The sequence below is a fragment of the Lutjanus erythropterus genome, chromosome 16, assembly GCF_056507025.1.
Source record: "Lutjanus erythropterus isolate fLutEry1 chromosome 16, fLutEry1.hap2, whole genome shotgun sequence".
NCBI classification, from domain to species: domain Eukaryota; kingdom Metazoa; phylum Chordata; class Actinopteri; order Lutjaniformes; family Lutjanidae; genus Lutjanus; species Lutjanus erythropterus.
The window spans coordinates 30845793-30869563 of NC_139332.1; the positions used below are offsets into that span (position 1 = coordinate 30845793).

Here is a 23771-nt window from a genome sequence, read left to right on the forward strand (position 1 = left end):
TTGCATGAAGATGAAGGAAGAGAGCTGGAGAGAGATGATCAAACCCAACTTTACCCAAGATTATCACCTCTGCGCAGTTGACAACGACGGTCAACTGTGTCGGAAAGTTACAGGAACTGTTGGACACAGCCCCCCCCAGTACAATGTCCAAAAGGTGTGTGTATGGAGTTGGGGGTTCCTCAGTTAACTGAACGTCCAATAAGCAGTTCTTAAGAAGTTTACTGGTGCCTTTGGTCTTTTGTAACTGTAAGCGTCCCTCTCTGTTCATATCATGGTCAAAATCCTTTAAGAAACAAATTTGAGCAGGTGACGTCCCTGTGAAAAATGTTTGCTTTTATATCATCAAAAATTTAAGCAAATATCAATGTAGCTGTCTGCCTCAAACATGGATCGGGTTAAATGATTGGTTATTTTTTTAAAAAGAACTACAAGAAGATGTAACTAGTTGACTGAAACGTTTTTTGCTCTGTTAAAAATATCCATGCGAGATAGGAAGCACAAATCTGGTGATTCAAGAAGGTTAAAATAACTTGAAGGTCGAGAATAAACTGCAAATATCGTTTGACCGAGGTCTGTGAAGAAGCTTAGCACTGTGTTCGACATCCCTGCATGACCGATCGATGTTTTCTCAGGGACTGCAACATGGCTCAGTATTAACAGATGCCCTCTGCAGAAATGAATGTGCTCCACATGTGCTTTATTTGTTTATGATGTGAAAGCTTTTAAGTGTTTTGAGCTTCGGTAACATTCCAGCAGTAGTCGAGTAATTTTCTGACGAAGCTCTGCAGATCTGTGTTCCTGGTGACTGAGCATGAATCCAGACTTGTATTTGGAGGTTAAAGGGGTGAATCACCTCGTCACACCTGAACTTCACAGCACTGAACTGCCTGAACGTTTGCTGCCTGCACATGTTTGCCTTAAAATGTGTTTGCTTTCTGTGTGTTTGCCAGTTGAAGTATTTTTATAGAAGAGAAAAATGTCCTCAAGTCATAAATATTTGTCAAATGAAGGAAAGCTTTAATTCTTGTCTGAAATAAAGGTAAGTTGTTGCCTAAATTCTGTGTAAACATGCAGTGATTTTGTTGGATTTCATCCATGCAAGCATCTTCACGTGCACCCTCCTGATATCTGGTGCCATATTTAATCTACACATTATTTAATATAATAAAGAGACAATTCACCACTTTTTCCTCAGTATGCTACGTTGCGCTGTGCCGATGGGGCATTCAAGTACCAGGAGCAATGGTTTTATTTTTCCCTTTGCTGGCAAATATTCACTTTGTGCATGCGTGACCATACCCCGAGGTGACAAAAATACTCATCCGGCACCTGTCGATCCAATCTGAAAGAGCCCGTAGTTCTTCCTTAATACCAGTGACATCACTGTGACATCACTGGTTGCAGGAAGAACAACAGATTTTGCAGCAGGGGAGCTCATTTTTCTTGGTCAATAAAGCAGATTTAAGCTGAGGAATTTATTGCTACATTTACCATCAACACTGACTGGACCTTCACATGGAAAATGCTGAATTTTCCTTGTAAAGTTTATTCATTATTCTCTATGAAACCAAACTAAAGAAACGAGATGTGTGTTCTCAGTCTGTACAACACTGACAGGGGGTCTTTGGGGGAACAGGCAGACAAGACAGCAAAGAGTGAAAGATATGCTTTGTTTGCAAAGTAAATGTCACCGTTTGTTTCCTATAAAAGTCTGACTTTTCAAACTTTCCCAGCCCATATAGCAGCACTGAGGAGTTTATTGCTTCGATCGACTGGACATCCGGCATGAAAAGTGGTGAATTATCCCTTTAACATCTCCTGTTCCACTGTGTACGGATGTTTCACAACAGTTATGGCTCTCACTGGAAATTACAGTCCAAATAACAGGGAGTTTGAAGTCCCCAACATGCCAACCAGCAGAGCGTGATGAGAACATGACACCAGGAGCAACAAACATCCTCAGGCAGCAACACGAGCAGCAGGTATGGACTTCAGCGGCACCTGGAAGGTTTATTCTGAGGAAAACCTGGAGGAGTTCTTAAAAGTCGTAGGTAAGAGTAGTTTCATATTTAAAGGACATATTTTCCTGAGTATGTGTACACATGATGCATTGTCTTTTCCTTTCAGGTGCTCCTGAGATGGTGGTCAAAATGAGGAAGGATGTCAAACCGGTGATAGTGATTGAGCAGAACGGCCAGGACTTCACGTTCACGTTCAAGACCCCCATCTTCAACCAGGTCCACTCATGCAGCATCGGGAAGGAGTCAGAGATTACCGCCGCGGATGGCAGGAAGTTTAAGGTGATTCAAACACCTCATGCAGATTATGAGCACAGCAGCATGTGATGGTTGTATGTGAGCGTCTCCATTCAGTCAGTCATCAGTTTAGACTTCAGGGTGTTTCAGTGATCCTTGACATTGTGCATTTTTGAGTAAAGAGCATGTTGTAAATGATGCAAAGGTCTTCCTCATTATTGCACCATGTGTGTACAGGTCTGATTCATGAAAATACAATAACCGATAGCGATATAATAATACATCAAATATCACAACATCGCAATAAAAGATGTCAGACATGGTTAATAACAATGACTCAATTTAGAGATCAAAACAAAGAAAAGAAAGAAAGTCCCTGTGGCACCACCAAAGTAAAAAACAAGAGCCCACTCCTTCCACCTGTGTATTAATTAATCAAAAAATATAGATATTTATAGCATCAATTAAATATGAAACATACATCCAAAGGGCAAAACTATAACCTAAGTGGAGTGTCTGGCTCCTAAAACATGTTTTATCCTTTTAAAACAGACAAAAACTGAAATAAGCTCGTAAGCAAATATGTTTTTATTTAATGATTATGCAGGTTATGCAAGTTGAATTGACTCAGATACAGGCATAACTAACCACTTCTGTATTGTACTGATTATCTCTTTCCAGAAAGGCAGAACTAGAGGACAGGCCCACATTGCAGAGATAAAGACACTTTCATGCCTTATTATTTTCTAGTAAACTGTTTTTATGAAGACAGACAGGTGTTAAATAATTATGATGAAGTATCTTATAAAGTTTTCTTGAGCTTTTCTTGCAAACCAGATCTGGAAAAGACCTTTGCCCAAGAATCTTTATCAAAGTGTGACGTTTTCACAGCTGTGTGATTAATTTGGAGTAAATTAGAATAGCACTCTAATATCATTATCTTCCCCAGGCAACTGCTTAACTACATCCCATAAAGTTCCTCTTGTTTGCAAAAATGCATGGGAATTTTGGCACAAAAAGTTTGAGAACCCCATGCAATGTTTTTTGTCTTGACCAGTGCACCGTCAGAGAGGAGAACGGGAAGCTGATTACAGAGAATGAAAAGTTCACCTCCGTCAGAGAGATCCAAGGGGATGAAATGGTCGAGGTCAGTGGCTTTAAAAATGAGGGATTGGGTGTTAGAAATAAACTTTTTTTTTTTTTTTTACATGTATCAGCCCTGTTTTCTTTCTGTCTCTGCCTCCTCACTTTTCCAGACGATCACTGCCGGCTCTGTCACTTTCATCAGCAGAAGCAAACGAGACTGATCAACATCTGATGATCCTCTCAGACCTTCAGCTTCAAGCAAGGCAGTATCTGGAAATTACACAATGAATAAAAATTTAATATATTTATGAATAAAATTGAATGATAAAATAAAACAAAATATTTGTTTTTATTTGTGATGGAATGTAACTAAGTACATTTACTGAAGTAGGACACTGTGGTACTCCTTTCATACTTCTATTTCACTAAATCTCATTAAATAATATTAAATTTATTCATCAACTTATGTGCAAGGTTGTGGTACTTGCCCTTTAATCGTATACTACCATTTTATGCAACTTTATATTTCTACTCAGCTACGTCTCAGAGGCCAGTATTGTCTCTTTTTACTCCATTACATTTGTCTGACAGTTTAAGTTACAAGTTATTTTTCACATTATGGTTCATTGGTTCATACCCTTCCTGTCCTTTAAAAACCACATCTCTCTTGATGTGGTAAATTCGATTTTTTTTCTTGTAATAAATAATAAAATAGAAAATGCAATCTAATCTGAAAACTTTATTTCAATTAAACATTGAAGATACTGCAACATAATAAAAAAAAATGGATGCAGCTACAAAACATATTCTTTCTTCATCTCAAAACATTTTCAGTGCAAATAAAAATGCATTTTTGCACAGGGTTCTTTTTTCTCCTGTCAGGTCCACCACACAGTGGAGCCCATGTCTAAGACATCCTGTATGTCAGATGTGTCTTTCGTGAGTTAAAAGAGCGTTTGTTATTGTGAAAGAGGTTTTATCAATTTAAAACTGCCATATTTTAAAGACATAATCAAAATGTAATCAAGTATCACTGACAATTTGTTTATATTTTTATATTTTCAAATGTATTCTGTTTTTATATATATATATATATATATATAATATAATTACTTAATCCCAATTACATGTAATTAATTTCTTATTTAATCTATTTCTACCCAGTCCTGGGTGTTAGTACTTTTAGCTAAATAAAGGAGTACTTATTCCATTATTGGTTCCTGTTCAGTCCACTGTTTCTGTCATTGCAGCAGGTGATGTCGGTGGAGTTTACAGCGGCAGGGGGCGCTGTGGCTTTTTATTGCCTGATTTTTATTTGAGAGAAAGAACCCAGAGGCGCCTTTTGAGTGCGCATGCGCTACACATATTTTCGCTGCAGATTTTCCTTTCCACCAAAAAATTCTTTCTGTTGAGTGAGTGTAACTTTATGGCCAGATACATGAGGCCCCCAAACACGTCTTTGTTTGTCAGAAACATCTCGGATGAATCCAGGTGAGTCCACATTCAGACACGATTGGCACCACAGGTCATCCACTAACGCTAACTAACTCATTTTAACGGCAGCTAGCTGAGTTAGCTTAGCCTCAGCTAAGGTTAGCCTGCTCGTCGGAGCCTCAAGTTACGTTAAAGCAGAGTGCAGAGGCGCTTTATGTGAAAAATGTCTACCGACAGAATCGCATTTGGCTCATTTTAGTTAAAATAAAAACAAAACATTAATTCTAACATGTTTTGTTTGTACTTAATTTGCCTTGGTGACGTTTCTTTGTTTGCATTGCATTTCTGCTGCACGTTGATCGTGCACGTTTTCATGTAGAAAGCCTTAATTAAGCTAACAGCGACAAGTTCACTCAAACAAGATTTCATCAAGTATTTTTTTTTGGTAATTTGCAGGTAATTAAAAAAAAAAGACTTAATTTGGTTAGACTTAATATGAACAAACCTAACGTAAACGAGGTTTTGAGATGGCAGTTGAAAAAAAAAAAGAATAATTTTAACGTTTCTTGGTTACAGTAACGTTGATGATTCCTAACGTTAATTTATCAACAAAACGTTTAGTTAAAGGTTTACACGAGCGTTAACTTAATGTTACTGCAAAGGGCTGCAACTAAAGAGTATTGTCATTATCAGTTCAACTGCGGAATATTTTCATCAATTATTAAGTCTATTAATTTTTTTTCTAATAAGCACACTTTCAAACAGATTTTAGGTAACAAGAAGGTCAACTTCAATTATATTACTGTATTATAAGTTTACCTTCACATTATCAAATTACTGACAAATATTTCCCACACAGAGCAAAGGAGACTGCATTTAACAAGTGCTGGATTGTCATTTCATTCTACAGTCCACTAGCCAATTATTAGATTAGTAATAATACATTTTTAAGATTAGTTTTGAAATTACATGCTCATAAAATCATATTAATTTCCCACCTCACAGTAGTTCTAAGTCAAAATTGGCCAAAATTGACTAGGATCAGGTTCATTGTAGAGCTGCAACAATTAGTCAATTATTAAATTAATCGCCAACTATTCTGATAAGTGATTAATCAGTTTGAGTAAGATCTTTTAAGTTTTTTTTAAGTTCTCAGATTTCAGCTGGACTTTTTTGCCTTCTTAACTCCTCTGTGACAGTAAACTGAGTATCTTTGAGTTGTGGACAAAACAAGACATTTGAGGACATCATCTGGAAATTTGGGAAATGCTTATATGACATTTTACTGACCAAACAACGATTAATTGACTATGGAAATAATCGGTAGTTGCAGCCCAGTTTATTGCCGAGTAGGTTTTTACCTACAAGGAATTAACCATGGTGTTGTGGTGCTTAATGGTCAAAATAAACTAAGTAAGAGGAAATAAATAATGTACTGCAAGTGTCATAAATACAAAATAGAAATTTACAATTAAAATACATAAAATGAGCTGACTACATTAACTTTCTTTCTGGTTGCATTTTGTCAGTTACTGCGCAATGTTGATTTACATGTGTGTTTGAATGTATGAAAAAGTACAGTGGTGCTCATCTTAATCTATATTTTTCTCTTCATCTTGGTAACATATTGATCTATGCACTCCAGACATAATTAGTATTTATTTGCAGAAAGGCTGTATTTTAACTTTTGAAATGAATCTAACCCGAATGGGGCAAAAATGCTGCATCTGCTTATGTCAGTCATAGACTTGTTAGTGGGCTTTACACTGAATTGCATGTTGAACAAAATCTTAAGGGTCAGTTTACCCCAAAACACAACATAATTGTTGAAAGACAATAATGAAAGTTGTTCTTGAGCAACAGCTGAATTAAAGCAAATCAATCAGACAGGTGGATCAGTCACGAGGTAAGAGATCAAATAAATCTAAGTGTGTTTTGGGGTGAATTGTCCCCTTAACCCCTCTCACCAGCTGCTCTCCCAGCTGTTGTTACTGGCTGATGATGTAGGTAGAGTTGCCCTTGCTGGTCAGTTGAGTCATATTTGTATTTACGGTGTTCAGGCCTGAGGATTTGCGGCGTGAGTTTGGCCGCTATGGGCCGATAGTAGATGTCTACATCCCACTTGACTTCTATACACGTCAACCAAGAGGATTTGCATACATTCAATATCCTTTCCCAATGAGTTTTCACTGTGCTTGTGCTCCTGCTAACAAATTTTAATTTCCTTTTCAGCAGAGAAGAAATGCTTTTTTTTTCTTGCACATAATTTGATTGAATATCTAACACACATATTTCTCTGTTATTGCTTCAGAAAATGTAAAAGCATCCAGTTGTGGAACCGGCCACAAAGAGTAACAAAGACCCATATAGAGTAGCTGTAAAGACAAGTCACACAGACCTGCAGGATCAGAGGGAGGGAAAAGGTTGAAAAGAGAAAAGTAAAGCATGAAGAGGAAAAGGGAACGGAGACAAAGCTTGGAAATGGCGGCACAGAATTGGGAAAAGAAAAGAGGTTTAAGAGGAAAAGGCAAGCAGGAAACCCAAGTCTCTGTGGGAGTCGATTAAAGAGTGTAAAGATCAAGATGAAGTTCAAAGTCAAGCATGGGCAAAGGTAACAAGTCTGAATTATTTTGTATCCTCCCAAGACACATCCACAAATTTGACAACAAAATCAGCTTTCCCTGTGATATTACATTTTTAATTTTAATCAAAGCAATTTAATCAACTATTCATGTTTTTGATTTGTTTCTATATTTGTAGTCCTGATCCCTCAATTATTTCATGTGTTTGAAATGCTTGCTTCATCTTTTATCTCTACAAAAATCTACTGAGCGTGTATGCTTGTTGCTGTTTTCACTTGTTGTAACATTAATATTATATATAATTTGTGTTGTTTTAAGCTGTTTTACCTTATGAATCAGGCCACACAAATTAAAGAAAATATTTGAATGTCCTGCATCCCTATTAATTACAGATTAATTGTGGATTAATTCGGGAAAAAAAGTACCAAAAAAGTGCTGTTTCAAAAGAACTGATGTTTTTAATATTTTATGTGATGGGAATCTTTTTCTCCTTTTGTTCACTTCACTGAGAAAAAAAGTCAAACATTCTTTTGAATTTGTGTGGCCTTAAACCAAAAATGAGAGCAAACAAAACCCTTAACCACCCAGCATATTTGAGGATGTGCGTGATGCTGAAGATGCCCTTCACAGCCTGGACAGGAAGTGGGTTTGTGGCCGGCAGATTGAGATCCAGTTTGCCCAGGGTGACCGAAAGAGTAAGTGTTCAAAGTCAAATGCTGAGGAAATATTTTTGCAGTTGAGTGAAATTTACAGGGTTCTTACATGTACTGGTAATCATTGAACACATTTTTGAGGTTTGAAAAGTACTTGAATTTTGGATAAACCTGAAATTGTAGTTGCAGCACTTTGGGGGAAAAAACCTCTGTTGCTGACAACGTGCCAGGAGTTTGTGGTTTCAGTGACCACTGGCTTAAAAACATAAAATGTTAAAACGGATCAAGATGTAAAAGTGAGTGAGCAGTGTTCTGCTGGCAGCAGTGAAGTAGCTCAAATGACGACATAAATGCCTGTAGTGTGAGAGCTTCAGTAATAAATGGTTTTTCTGTGCCAGAATATAAACAGCTACACAGGAGGCCAGATCAAGCTGTGGAATGGAGGGTGTTGATTGAAGTGAGTGAATTAAGCAGTGACATTAAAGGGACAATTTGATTTTTTTTTCTATTTTTGGGTAACTGCCTCATATGAGGTAGTTACCCATACTCAGTGTATTACCTACAGTAGATGGTGGTCGGCATACCCTCAGTTTGGAGAAGCAGCAGGAGTACAAATATAAGAAGCTAAGCAATGTACTGCTGTGGACAGGGTCAGCAGCAACATGTAGTTTAGACACCCAGGAAGGCTAATCTAAAAAAAAAACAATTTCATGCAAGTGTACACTACATTTAGAGTATTTTCACTGCTTGCAGTCAGACAGCCTTTTCCAATGGGAAACCCAGAGCTCATAGGGACAAAAATAGCACCTGGAACACACGGATACAGTGTCTGGGACAGTAGAGACACTCATCTTTAGAAATTAAATTATTACATGTATGCATCACGGAACTTAGACCATTTTAACTGTTGAGTGTTTGAGTTTCAAAAATGTGAGGTGGCATCACTCTGCATGAGCTCTACACCATGTCTTATGTGTACATACACACACAAAATGGATTATAGAGAGACCCGTGCAACAGGAGTTCAAGCAGCTTGAGCCTCGGGTGTTGTCGCAGAGGTTTCTAAAAGGAGCTGGTGGGAGGGTTGGAGTTTTCCCACATGAAGCTAATCTTGGAGATCATCCTGATTTCCACTGTTAAGTTCTTTCTGTGAGAGTGTATGATGAACTTATATTTATTATGTAGAATGCAGAAAGGAAAAAAAACAGTGGGACAGTGTTAAGTCTGGGACAATTTAAAGTAGAATTCAGGACAGTTGCAGGACACCTGGAAATATGTCAATTTTGAGCCTTGTGGAAACTGACGTTACATGAGCCAAACATTTCCCTCTCAACATTAACCAGACTCCTTTTGGGGAAACCAGAAACTTAACCTTGCAGAGCACAGGAGACACTGGTCACCTGCTGCCTGGATTTGTTAGTTTGTGTTACTGTGTGATCGCCATCTATTCTAGTTGATACACTGATGATTAATAAGTATGTCATGCCTTTAAATTTAACAGCAAAGTGCTGCGCTGTGGACAAAGTGTCAGTGTTGTGGTAAAACGACAAAAGATAAAGACTGAACAAAATATTCAGCAGGTGTTTCCTGTCAGAGGCACAATAGTTTCTGTGATACTTCCTGAACATTTTCACAAGTTGGACTCTGTAGGCCTTTTTTTTTTTTTTTTAGCTTTGCTTGATAAATAATATTATTAATGGCTCCATTCCATTTAGGTGTATATGCTGATCCACCATTGTGGTTTACAGTATGACCAATCAGACTGTCCTTCAAGTTGTAAACAGTGCAGGATCAGATTGTGTCTTTCTGTTCTGTGCCATCTTTCTGTTTTCTGTTTCTTTTTTCAACATTTTTTTTTTTTTTTTGGTCACATCAGCACCAAACCAGATGAAGTCGAAGGAGAGGCGTTCTCCAGGCAGATCCTCACGATACGATGACTACGACCGAGACAGCCGGCGCAGACGTTCACGCAGCCGCAGCTACGACAGATACAGATCACGCAGCCCGTCTTATGATCGCCATCGCAGACGGTCTGAGAGCCCTCGAGAGTGAGTTTTTCTTTTCAGTAACTTGTTAGTGCAGACCAACTCTTCACAGTTGTTGTACATAAATGTTTCTTAGAGAGAGAAAGGGAAAATAACATGTCTTTCTTCAGCTCTCGTGGACGGATGTATGGACGAGGAAGAAGCAGGAGCCGCGAGGACGACAGGTACAACTTCTCTTTGACACTTTTCGACGTTGTGGTTTGTTACTCGCTTTCTGTGAAATCTGTCTTTTAGGGGCTGTGTTCACCAAAGCAGTGGAGGAGGGGCAGGACAAATGGGCTGCCACAAGCTGTGTCCTGCACGTACTCCTTGAACAGGCTCTGTCTAACTTCAGCGTTGTAACCAAACGGTGATAGCTGTAAAACAGTAGATGAACGCTTAATTTCCTATGAATTCTTCATAGGAAATATTAATGTTTTGTTATGAAGCAGCACAGTCAGTAAATACTTAAGCATCACTGTGCAGACAGACTTGTCTGCTGGAGCTCATTTGAACTACTTTATGGCTTAATAGCCACTACTGCTTCTTTTTAATTTCTTTTGGCTATTTTTTTCCTATGTTTAGGCCTTTTAGGCAGCTGCTCTAGTGTGTCTCTGCCTCTCAACTCCTTGAACGCAACATGAAAGTGTCACACACTCTGGTTCCATTGTGCATTTCTTTTTCTTTTGATTAAGTTTCGGTCTTCAGGCCTCCTTCAAGATCAATGAAGGCTGAAGTGATCAGCACCTCACCACAGTCCCTGACATGTGTTACTCTGATAAAATATGCAGATTTCAGGTCGTGTCTTAACATTTAACACTGTTTGGCAGCTGCTGCCTGGCTCTGCAGAGTTTTTCCCAGTATGACCAAATCTGTCTGGGTGTCGGTAAGACGTCAGTGAGTTCTACGTCGCATCTTTGACTAGTTCTGACACTGTAAACCTCATTCACAGGGGTGTGTGGGAACTTGCTTCAGATTGGGAGGATTTCTCTAGTGGGAAGTCATGGCTAAAAGCACGTAGTGTGGACTCAACTTTAACAGTGTTATGTGTCTGTATTTAATTTGGCTTGTATCCGATCCTCCAACCAGGATGTATTATAGTGAGAAACAGTTTGCCTCTCATTCCCACGGTCTACCCTCACTAACATAGCGCAACTAACCAGCAGAGGCTGATGAGGGGGTTGAGGTGACAAAGTCCTAAATACTTAGTTTGTACAGAAATAGTTTCTTTATTGATCATATCGATACAGAATTGACCAGAAAACTGTCGACATATGACGTCTTTTATCTCGTGTTTTGACAGACGTGAGGAATTAATGTTAAAGTCAAAGTTAAGTTTAAATGTCATGTTTCTTAACAAGAGTTTGGTGTAATGTTTTCCTTAAATTAGATTTTGGCTGCAATGAATTTGTATTTATTGAAGGACAAAAGTGTCCTTGCCTTTAAAAAAACTACTTAATTACACGCCTGAAAATTATTGGGCAGATTTATTGTAGGAGTCAAATTGTTAAAGCATTAAATGTCAAGGGAAAAACTGAACTGTCGAAAATGCTGCTTCCTAAAGCAAAGGGCAAAGAGAAAAACTGGAAGTCTTGTAGAGGAATCAATGAGCTTCAGTCACTATGACCTAATCAGTAGCAAGGGAAGAAACACAATGTGGCGTTCACAGTACTTACGTTGAGTTTCGATAATCACAGAAGTGTCTGAGTTATCGACGGGTTTCACAGCTGTTTGTCTTGTCGTCAGGTACAGGCAGAGGCCTCGGAGAGAATCCAGAGGGAGATCTCGGTCGCGTTCCAAATCTGCATCCCCGCGAGAAAGCGTCAACCCAGCCTCGACGTCCCATTACACCGAGGAGGAAGTGCGACGGACACACTCCCCGTCCCGCTCCCGGTCCCGCTCTGCATCGAGATCACGCTCCCGCTCACGTTCTCGGTCCCGCTCCTGGGCCGGACGCAAGTCAGGTGGACGCTAGAAACAGTATCTGCCCCCGCCCCCCACCCCTTCCTCGTATCCGTCATTCTGTCAGATGGACCAGAGTTGGTCATTTGTCAAGAAAAGATTTGTTTGTTTTGACATGAATGTAACGTCCACTGAAGCATTTGTAGAAAGCTTGTTTTTTGCAGCTCCATTTTAAGAACAATGCTGGTCCTTTGCTTGATTTTATAAAAATTGTTTTTGGTTAAGATTTCCTGAGAGGAATGAATATGAGACAGTCAGTGGTTTCTGTGTTCAGTGGTAGTCGGCCAGGAATATTTGTCTTTTTTATATACAGTTACTGACTTTTGTTCTCTAAACCCTATGCACCTATTTTGCAAAGAGAAACATTCAGTATTTTAAACGGAATCCAGTCTGTTGATGAACTAAACCAGTGTTTCTGTGTGATTTATCACCAAAAACATACTTTTACTTGACTGCTGAGTGTTTTCTACAGCGAAAGTGTAGATTTTTTTCTTGTTTTTCTTTGTTTAAGTCAGAAAATTCCTTTTCAGAAACTTAGAATTTGCTTGAGATAATCGCTCACAGTGAACATTATAGAGATAATCATTTGCCTTTATTGACTGAATTGAAAAGTGCACAGCATTACCCTGAAGCTACAACAGAAATAAATGAAAGCAGACTTGACATTCAAGTTTTAAGTAAATACAAGTCAAAGAAACAGGAGTCAATGGCTGCCTGGAAGAAAAACATTTAAAAAACTGTAGAAAATGATCAGCGGTGGTGTTAAGTAGAAGAATACTGGAGCTAAAATGCACAGAAACGCTGCAACAGTCCTTAAAAGTGTTAAAATCTTGTCGACCCGTGACTTTAACCACAAACTGTTTAAATTGTACAATAATCTGTTTTCATTTTGTGGTGTTTTTTCTGTAAGATTAAACCTTTCAAAGAGGTATTTTATTTTTGGAACATTTTCTTCAAATTTGGGTTTCTGAGAGGAGGAACACGAGTTTCTCGTTGGTGTTTCCACGACTGTATTGATGGTTTTTCTGAATGAATCTTGTCACTGCATGTTTTATTCTCCTAATCTTCTATCTTTAGTAGGAAGAAACTGTTATTTTGAGTAATAAATGGATAACATTCAGTATAAGGAAAAGGTGTTTGACTTCAGTTTGTAAATTTTGGTAAACTTGGTCAACTGAGCACAACGGGTCACGGGTGCACACAGTTCAGTCATGCCAAGATTTATGAAGATGAACAGTCCCTCCAGGATTTCACAGGCCTTTTTTGGGATTTTTGCGGCCTAAAATGCCTGATTTCATGGCAGCTTTGTTTAAAAAAAAATTCAATGCATGTTGCAATGTTTTTAGGCATTTTTTGCAGTGAAATTGCAGGACAGAGAAAATTGCAAAAGAAAGTTGTGATCTATTTTGTATAATTTGTTAAAAAACCAAAGGCAATTTGTTCCAGGGAGAACAAAACTGCACTGTTCTAACTAACCTCACCAAAAAATACTTAGGATTCAAAAGATTATAAAAATCTACTTTGTGTAAATGAATGATAATAAAAATAATAATAATAATAGAATAATAAAACAAAACACTGAGTCAGTTCTTTGAGACGTACATGTTTGACGTTTGCAGACTGCTGTGATTGGTTGAATTTGCATGAACTTTTGTGATTGCAAATTCCTGGATGGACTGACTGAAGTATGTCTGACAATATAATGGAAAATTTCCCTTCCAAGGTTGTTATATATTTAACTAAACTCTAAAACTACTCGTGAAAAACTATTTTAATTAGCTGACATAAAAATAAAAACTAGACTTAAAAAAAAAAGCTAAGTGAAATATTGTTTATATGATATAGCTGTCAAAACAAACTAAAATAAAACTATACAGGAAATGTCTTTAGTTTTAGGATTTGTCAAATTTGTCAACACAACAAGCATGAGAAGGTGTTGGTGTGTTGAGACTGAGATGTCTACATGACTGAGTCAATTGTCTCAGCAAAGTTCTGTGTTTGCATTATAATATCTATATAATAGAATCAGAATTAGAAGTAATTCATTGATCCCTGGGAGGATTGGTCACCTTACAGGTGCAGCCATTCAAGAATAGAGGAATATATAAGCAACATAGAGAAATTATAAGACATAGAAAATAACAAATATGTAAAAATATACATTCTATTACAATATATAGAACAGAGAATATACCAATAACAAAATGTATACATTAAAAGTAATGTGAAGGATATGGGCCTTATACTTTGATTTACCCCTGACAAATACCCCCCATATTACAATAAAAACAGTCTAAATGATTGGCCTAATGTAAAAAAAAAACTAACTAAATCGCAATAAATTGTAATATTTTATCTCAATACGTGAGTTGCAATACATACTATCACCAAGTATCCAATAGTATCAAATCAGAAGATAAGTGTAGAAGAAGAAGAAGAAGGTGCTCTGAGTTTTATGAGAACCAGAGTGGAACCAGTCTGCAGTCATCCGCATGGAAAACAGACCAGCAGTCGAGCCGCGGTCATTGATTCCCTTTTAATGGATCGGCAGCTGGGAGCAACAGCTTAAATTAGATTCACAGTGAAGAAGCAACCATGTATGAAATCGGACGTGCCCTATTGATCAGCGTATCGGGAAAAAAATGATTAAACAAGTACAGTGGCGGCGTAGAGGCAGCCGCTCTTAGACTACAGATACAGAACAGACTGAACCTGATCCGTCTGTGAGGTGATTACAGCTCTTTGAAGACACACCTGACACGGTCACTCAAGAAAACCAAAAAATTTAATATTTGAAATGATATTAAATGCTAGATAAGACCTCTTTTGACACCATATTCTGGAAATTAGTGAGCATTAAATAATCATGGTCTAAATATTCATCAAAGTTAATATAAATAGCTGGTGAGATAAACAGTGACAATATGCAGTGATTTCTGTGGAGGAAGATGCAATTACATTTAGGTCATAGTAACACTTCAGATGTGATGATAAAGTCTGGAAATGTTTGGTTTAGTCTTAAAAAACTATACGAACCCTGAGCGACTGTTGGAGGCCGACCAGTAACAATCCCCGCCACTCATGAATATTCTCATCCAGATGTGTAGGACTCAGGGACTGTGGCATTAACATCTGTGTTAGCTGCCGCCTCTGAACGCCTAAAATTGCTCCTTGAACTATGTTTTGCACCTGATGCTGCCCTGTCACCCCACTAAAGAAACACAATACTGAAGGTTTAACTTTAGACCTTTTGTTTGACAAAAACAAAAGTGCCAAAAAACGCTGGTTTTCTCAGTCCTTCATGACTGTAAACTGAATATCTTCAGGTTTTGGACTGTTGGTCTGCAAACAAAAATATTTTAAGACATTTTTTTTAGAACAATCATTAGTTGCACCCTGATGTGGGACCTAATTATGAACAGTAATAACCCGATTTGCAAGACAATCTACCATCCACTGCAATAACTGACATGTAAGGATGCACAGTATTAAATTTCTGCTAATATTTTCCAACTCATTTTGTCTAATTGTCTACATGTGCACATATTATTCCCACCTAACTGCAGAGAACATCAAGTCTCTCCTGCAGTGGAATGAACACATTGTCACAGCTTTTATCTTGATGGCTCACTGGAGGCTGCAGACATGAAATATAATACTTTTCAAAACGTGCTTACTTATGTGCTTACATGCTTTTCTGCTTATAAGTTTGTTGTGGCTGAAATATTTCTTAAGTAAAGTCTAGGACATTGGTTTCCCAACCTGGGGTCCAGGCCCCTCTAAGTGGGGCGCCAGGAATCTCAGGGGGTCCCCAAGACTTTGTCTGCTCTCAGGTGGTCAAAATTAGATTTGCACGTGTTAATTAAAATCACAATATATACAAAAGTCTGCATGCATTTGGTGTGTAAGCTGACTCTGTTGGGTTGTTAAATAAAAAATTTGAATCTTATACTAGAAAAGATACCAAAGGTAAACTGGCTGGGGGGGGGCTCAACTTTTCTTACAAAAAAGGAAACAAGGTTGGGAACCAGTGGTTTAGGACACGAGATAAAATGAGGATATTGATCCACTTCAGCAGCACTTGATGGTCCTGATCATATTCCACCTTCATGACCCCAGAGGTGCCAACCCAGCGCACCACTTCCGTCCTGTGTGACTCCGAGGATCAAACCAGTTCAGGGTCCCCTGAGTTCAACCAGAAATAAAGGCGTCAAACGATTGAATATTCTGCGACACATTTCACCCCCAGTGACTGGCAGACGAGCTAGCAGTCAGTCCATCCACACCGCTGCGAGGTAAATGGCAGCAGAGCGATGCAACAGTATTGATTGTTTTTGTTTTTCACAGCCTATAACTTGTGAACAGCTGGAGCCGGCAGGGATCATTTGTTTTTGTCCAGTTTTCACCAACAGACTGGAATCTCTCCCAGTGAGGACATTTTACCTTTAACGAGAGGACAAAGAAGATAAAACATGTGCCTGTAGGGTTGCGTTCAGCATCAGAAGCGTTACTGCAAAAGGCCTTCAATCTTACATTTCATATCCAAGATGAGAGGTAAGTTCATTCATTTTAAAATTCATATCTGACGTGTTATTTTTACTCATTACAGTGAGACAAATATATTGTCTTTATGCGGTATGGTGTAACATTTTCATCTCTTTATTGCGATCGGATTGTGATTATTGATCATCTAATGATTACCATTTACCAATTTTACCGGTGTCAAATGTTGTCATGTATTTTACTTAACACTGGGTGGCGAGAACACATTAAAATACCTGTAACGACACTGTAAAAATGAATAAAGCTGAGAAATCTCAAAACTTTTTTTAGATTTTAGAATTTTTCAAGAAGTTTGACCACTTGATGTTTTATTTATTAGATAAACTTGAATTTTTGAGTCTTAGAAACCCCCCAAATTTGTATTTCAATAATTGTTGGTAAAACTCATTGAGGTGAAGGTGAATACTGGTTGATAATTTAATATTTTCAGTTGCAACCATTTCATTTTTATTCACACAAATGATGATGAATCAGGTTCACCGCTCACTGTGAACATTTTCTGGAGGGGTTTTAAGACTCAAAGATTAAATTTTCTTTACAGAGAAAAAAGTAAACGATCTCAACGAAAGATTATAGGTCAGAAAAACTTTGTTTAGTTTATTTCAGAACATCAGAGTTTGAGTTTGACTCAAAATGAAAAAATCTTGTGAAGGCAGTTGCCTTGAAATTGAGTTTCATCAACCTTAACACTTTTTTTAAAAAAATTAGTGTCTAATGGTTTATGGCTCCATTGTAACTGGGTGAAATGGTTGTATAATTGAAAACTTTGTTCTCAGCATTGGTGGAAGAAGTTCAACTACCAATACTGCAATGTAGAAAATTCTTTTGCATTCAAAATCTTACTTAAGAAGTACAGGACTATTATGAGACAAATGCACTTGCAGTATCAGGAGTAAAATAATTCATAATGCAGTAAATGGTGTATTGATGTATTAGCGTGAAAGGCAATTTTAATGTTGTAGTTTGTGGAACTTGTTCTAACTTCTCTATATACTGTTGCGTAGTTTGATCCTGAGTAATGCATCATTTTCTAAACTAGTTTCACTGTATAAAATCTAAAAAGGAGCAACAAGACATTGTGGTACAAAAATGCCTTTGAGGTAAACTTGAGGTCAGTTGGAAAACAGAGTCACCATTACATGGTTTGTCCACCAGAGGACGCTGACAAGTTGATTTTTGTAACTGAAAAACATCCCGCTCAGTTTGCATCAGCATATTTTAAAAAAACCTTTTAAAAAAAATCTAGGGATCTGTTTCAAGATTGTTAAAATTGTGTTGTTGTTTTATGTTATCTGATTTTTTGATTGGGATGTAAATTGGCTTCAGGATCATACTTCAACATCACCGCCATATTAAACAGGACAAGAAAAAAAATATACAAATAAACAGGGAAGCAGGCTGTATTAACAAATTATAACTTGGATTTTTTCCTCCTTGATTGTAGCTCTGCTGATGTAAACAATGGGAGACTGGAACTTCCTCGGTGGGATCTTGGAGGAGGTGCACATCCACTCCACCATGGTGGGAAAGATCTGGCTGACCATCCTGTTCATATTCAGGATGTTGGTGCTCGGCGTCGCGGCGGAGGATGTGTGGAACGACGAGCAGTCAGACTTCATCTGCAACACCGACCAACCCGGCTGCCGCAACGTCTGCTACGACCAGGCCTTCCCCATCTCCCTCATCCGCTACTGGGTGCTGCAGGTGATCTTTGTGTCCTCGCCCTCTCTGGTGTACATGGGCCACGCCATCTACCAGCTGCGAGCTCTGGAGAAGGAGCGCCACTGCAAGAAGGTGGCTCTGCGTCGAGAGATGGAGGCGGTGGACGTGGAGCTGGTGGAGGTGCGGAGGAGGATTGAGAAGGAGATGAGGCAGCTGGAGCAGGGGAAGCTCAACAAAGCACCGCTGAGGGGCTCTCTGTTGTGTACGTATGTGGCCCACATTGTGACTCGCTCGGTGGTGGAGGTGAGCTTCATGATGGGGCAGTACATCCTCTATGGACACCGTCTCAACACTCTTTACAAGTGTGAGCGGGAGCCGTGTCCAAACGTGGTGGACTGCTTCGTCTCCAGGCCCACTGAGAAAACCGTCTTCATGATGTTCATGCAAGCGATTGCCTGCATCTCGCTCTTTCTCAGCCTCCTGGAGATCATTCACCTGGGATTCAAGAGGCTGAAGAAGGGCATCCTGGACTACTACCCACACCTGAAGGACGATCTGGACGATTATTACGGCAACAAGTCAAAAAAGAACTCAGTTGTGCATCAGGTTTGCACGGGCACGTCTGTGAGTCGGAAGACTACGATTCCCACAGCTCCATGTGGATACACATTACTGCTGGAGAAGCAGGGAAATGGGCCGACCTACCCTCTTCTCAATGCCTCCTCTGCCTTCGTCCCCATACAAGGGGACCCTGGAGCAAAGCCAGACGGCCACAAGGACGGCAAGGAGGGAGTGCCGAGCCCCACAGAGCAGAACAGCAACTCCAACAACACCAGCAGCGAGACGCGCTCCCCTCCTGCAGACAAACAGGACGAGCCAGAAGACCAATCACCCCATCATGAGGACATGGAGTGTGCCGGCTCAGAGTACCCCACCCTGCCTGTGGCAGACACCTCCTCCTGCACAACACTGTCAGGCATTGTGAGGAAGTCACGGAGGGTCAGTCCACCGTGGAACTGCTCCACCCTGGTGGAGGGGAACGGCTCGGACAGTGGGGACTCCTACCACGGGAGCAGCAGCATGAAGCTGCGCAGCAGTTGCGTCGGCCCCCGAGCGAGGGTGCTCTCTAAGTCAGACATTAAGAGACCGAGCAGGTCCCAGAGCCCCGACTCTGCCGGGGAGCTGAGCTCCATGTCTCGACACAGCCGAGAGAGTAACAGCCCCACCGCCTCCTCGCCAAACCGCAGAGTGTCAGCAGCGAGCAGCAGCAGCAGCAGACGAGCACCAACTGACCTGCAGATATAAACAGACTGACTGAACACTGTTTTACTGCACTTTTCAAGCATTTAAAGCTCTTTATAGGGACAGTTCACCCCAAAATCAAAAATACATATTGTTCCTCTCACCTAGAGGTGTCAAAATTTCAAGATTAAATCAAACATCAATAGAAATTAGCTTTCAATCAAAACAAAAGGCAGAATCAGTGATTCTTACAGTATTTTTTTTTTTTTTACTTGCATGGTCCAGCGCATGTCTGAAGGAAAAAAACAACACTTCAAAGACAACACAGTGTAGCTCCTAGCCGTTATATCACACTTGAGACCATATAGACTATCTTCTTAAAGATATCAGGGAAAAAAACATCTCTGATGCAATATTCACTGGAAAATATATGCTTAAATTTCAATAAAATTCATTCATTTTAAACTTCCTGCAGTGACTGTGTTCTTTATTTTGGTTAATTGTAAAGTTAAACAGTTGTTCTGTCTGGTTATTGTTATGTATTGAATATAATATGAAACATGCTTAAATATGTCACTTAGTCAGGGGCTGACAGTTTATCAAAGACAGATGAAGGAAAAAAGGTCAGGAAACACTGATTTAATATAGCAAGTACACTTTAAAAAGTCATTAAAAAATAAATATTTTTTTATATGAATTTGTGACAAGATGGCTGCCGGTCCTTAAAAGGAATTAGAACTGTTGTGTTCACTCTGACCGTGACATCACGTCAGGGTCAGTGACATCACGACGGAACCTTTTTCAAATAGAATTCCGAGAATTCTGGGCCTCATTCCCAAACCAACCTTTGATGAGGTAAGACCTGATTTTCTTTGCTCGTGTGTTTTGGTTTTATTGAACTGTATTCTGCTCAGAAAGGAGTAAATGTATTTTCTTTGCATCATTATGTGAAGTAAATACATTTTTATGAGTTGCTTTCCAAATAACATTGCAGCAAAATGTACATTTGTTTGTCTGCAATCAGAGAAATGTTAACTGCGGTTTTTGTCTCACACAACACAACTTAAACTAGTAAACTTGTTTTATTTGATGTCTAAAATGCAAACCGGACTGCATTCATAGTTTCCTCTTTATACTAGAGGAAATTTCATGTTGAGTGAAATGAATTGAAGAAAATTTCAGTAAATATTACTCCAAAATTCTTAATCTTAAGGGGTGAGAGCCCTTTGCCTCGTGAGGTCACCAGCCCGTCTACCATTGCACAGGTAGACACCAGCATGTCTTGTCGCACACAGGAGCAGGAAGAGCTGGTTAAGGTCCTTCTTTCCTTTGAGGAGGAGTGGACGAATACAAAAAGGGAAAAGGACAAGCTGAAGGAAGAAGAGTTAAAAAGAGAGCGGCAGGAGGAAAACAGGAGGTCTGAGTGGATAAGGGCTGCTCTCGAGGAGCGGCCACAATCCAGGAGCTTACCATAAAGAAGCTGATGCAGAGAAGGCAGGAGGAATGTACTTACCACATTCATAAGCCAATATATGGAATTGTACCTGAGGTTTCTGGAGAGGCTGAGGTTAGGTTTGAGTGCAGCTCTCTGTAACTTGACAAACTGGGGAGTGATAAAATATCACAAATTAAACAACCACTGAGATGTGCAGGTCAAAGCTAAATATATGTACTTAAAAAGTGGAACTTAAAAGTGGAACTTAATCATTGTGTAAGCTTCTGATTTTGATTTTGATTTGATTTTTCAGAGAAGAGCAGTTTTAAGTGCCATTTGAAGGCTTAGTTTGGGTCCAACGTGACTTTTATAAGAAGAGGCTGCAGCATTAGATGGAGAAACTGCAGCAGAGCCCACGGCTGCTGAAGGAGCAGCAGCAACAGCAGCTCTGACTGTGTGCTCCTGAGGTGTCTGAAAAAATAACAAACAAACCCACATCCATGAATACAAGGCAATATTAATTACATATATTATGGTCAGCTTCTTAAATATGAGTATTTTCTGATTTCTTTACTCCTCTCTGACAGTGAACTTAATATCTTTTGAGTTGTGGACAAAACAAGACATTTGAAGATGTCATCTTGGACTTTTGGAAACACTGATCAATATTTTTCACCGTCATTCCCCATGGCGTGGTGCTGCTTGGGTTGGGATGCCACCTGAGGCAATAGGAGGTGCTCCTCCAAAGACAAAATTACATTAATGAGTCATTTCTATCATCAAAATCTAATCTACAAATTGCTTATCAGGAAGCACCTTATTATGAATGCATTATAATGAAGTAGAGTAGTGCTGCAGAGATGCTCTGGCCTAAAAATCCTCGTACAGACCTCCAAAAATGTCACATGATCATGACTGAAACCTTTTTTTTTTTTGTGAAAATGAAAATTGTCATGCAAAAACGATCAACACTGATAATGTGTCATATCACAACATCTGTCAAGATAACTGCAATATGATTTATGTTTTTGATGTATCCTTCGGCCCCTCCTGTTATAATAATTGTTGTTTTTCTCAACATAATACTGCATTGTAGGGTAAAAGCCTATAAGTCATATAGATGGTGTCACAGTTCTGCAGGCCTAGTTTCCCTTGACGTGTCCCCTATTCTCCCAGTTTCCCTCCTCTCACTCTGCCTCAGTAATTTTCCACTCTACCTGCCAGCCACTCCCACCTCATCAGCCCGACTCTACCCACCTGCGAGCTCATCTGCAGCTCATCCCCAATCAGCCCAGTATAAAACCTCTCCAGCACTCTCACTCCTTGCCAGACTGTTCTTCAGTATTTCCCTGCAAGACTCTCCAGCCCTTGTTCCTGGTTTGTTTTCCCTATTGCCTACCCTGCTTGTCTCTGACTCTCCTGCCCTGCCCGGTTCCCGGATATTCACCACAGCCTTCGACCCCTGATCTTGTGATCTGTCTCAGCATTCCTGGTTTTTGCTGAACTATTTCCTTTCTGGCAAATTTCACCCGCCAACCAAATCACTTTGCAGAGGGAAGCGTGCATCTGCTTGTGATGTGCTGCACTACTCACATATTATTCATCTGCACTCTGAGCTGTGACGTAAGGAGTAGATGCACACTTCCTTCTTCACAGCGATGTGGTTTGTAGGTGTAGTTAGATAGAAAGGAAATAGTTCTTACATGAAACTGCTCACAAAAAGGTCTGTGGATTATCTGGAGTAACCAGATCATGATTTCTGGAAAGAGACACTGCTGTTGAGTTTTTCAAATGTATTTTTTGTGTTTTGAGCACCACAAGCTGAGTGCCATCAGCAGTTAAGAATTTGATTTAGCAGACGCTTTTATCTAAAGCGACGTACATCTGAGCGCTGATACAGCGTAAGGATCTAGTCAGGAGAGAACATGTGTAAGTGTCATAAATCAAAGTTTGAATCTGATAGGACATAGGTGCCTAAATTATTAATTTTTAAATATGTATTCTTTTGCAGTCTATCAAGTGGACTATGAGGACTTTGGAGGTTAGCTGGTTGTCAGTCATGACCCCAAGTTTCAGGCAGACTTTGTAGACATGAGCTGGATGGATTTGAGTTGGATCTAGTTCCATTAAATTTGAGAGAAGACAGACATCTCTACAGTTCCCAAAACTCTGCAACTCACACCAAAACTATCTAGATGGATAAAAAGCACTGAAGGCCAGAGGAATAACATATATTTAATTCTGGGGTGAACTGTCCCTTTAAAATATATTAAAACACAGCACCAACAGCCTTTGTTACCCACTGCTATGAAGATTATCCTCTTGATGCCAAAGAGAACCCTTTTTCTAATCATATTTACAAAGAACTGATATGACATTCTGCAGTGTGATGATCAGGACACAGTGGACTGTCCTGTGTCCTCACACATTCGGATGGACATTAATGATTTGTCTGTATGCAACAGCTCTGCCTGAATGATTAGAGGGGAATGGAAAAATGAGCCACACAAATCCATAATGGTGTTTCACTGCGCTGTTATGCAACTGGACACTTTTAAATCAGGGACACTGTGAATTAATCAAACCACTGTTCCAACATGTCTGACAGCTCAGCAACAACATTAAACATAAAAATACCCACATCTGGATGCATCTGTGAGACTGGAAAATGAGTGCCAAATATCTCGATAGTTACATTAAATTAAAATTTCTTTCATGAGATAATTTGATTTTTTGAAGTGGGGATGTATGAATGGTGTAGGACACTAAGCAATATACTGCTGTGGACAGGGTCAGCACTAAAACATTTAAATCACATAAAACAATTATATCAGGTTATTTGTATTCTATATTTTGAATATTTTCACTGCTTT

General features: G+C 39.3%; 3 protein-coding genes across 3 annotated transcripts; all 3 read left to right on the top strand.

Annotated features, from left to right (window-relative positions):
• Positions 1 to 1203: 1203 nt before the first annotated feature.
• On the top strand, positions 1204 to 3983 carry fabp10b (fatty acid binding protein 10b, liver basic). Its single transcript, XM_084738710.1, has 4 exons — positions 1204 to 2051; positions 2128 to 2300; positions 3313 to 3402; positions 3512 to 3983. Exons 1-4 carry the CDS (start codon positions 1985 to 1987, stop codon positions 3560 to 3562), a joined length of 381 nt encoding a protein of 126 aa, XP_084594836.1. The 5' UTR covers positions 1204 to 1984; the 3' UTR covers positions 3563 to 3983.
• Positions 3984 to 4673: 690 nt separating this feature from the next.
• Positions 4674 to 13128, top strand: srsf10b (serine and arginine rich splicing factor 10b). The gene is made up of 6 exons (XM_084739034.1): positions 4674 to 4832; positions 6836 to 6940; positions 7949 to 8052; positions 9887 to 10058; positions 10166 to 10219; positions 11781 to 13128. Exons 1-6 carry the CDS (start codon positions 4768 to 4770, stop codon positions 12007 to 12009), a joined length of 729 nt encoding a protein of 242 aa, XP_084595160.1. The 5' UTR covers positions 4674 to 4767; the 3' UTR covers positions 12010 to 13128.
• Positions 13129 to 17988: 4860 nt separating this feature from the next.
• On the top strand, positions 17989 to 20056 carry gja9b (gap junction protein alpha 9b). The gene has a single exon (XM_084739028.1). It carries the CDS (start codon positions 18021 to 18023, stop codon positions 19524 to 19526), a length of 1506 nt encoding a protein of 501 aa, XP_084595154.1. The 5' UTR covers positions 17989 to 18020; the 3' UTR covers positions 19527 to 20056.
• The last annotated feature ends 3715 nt before the right edge of the window (positions 20057 to 23771 follow it).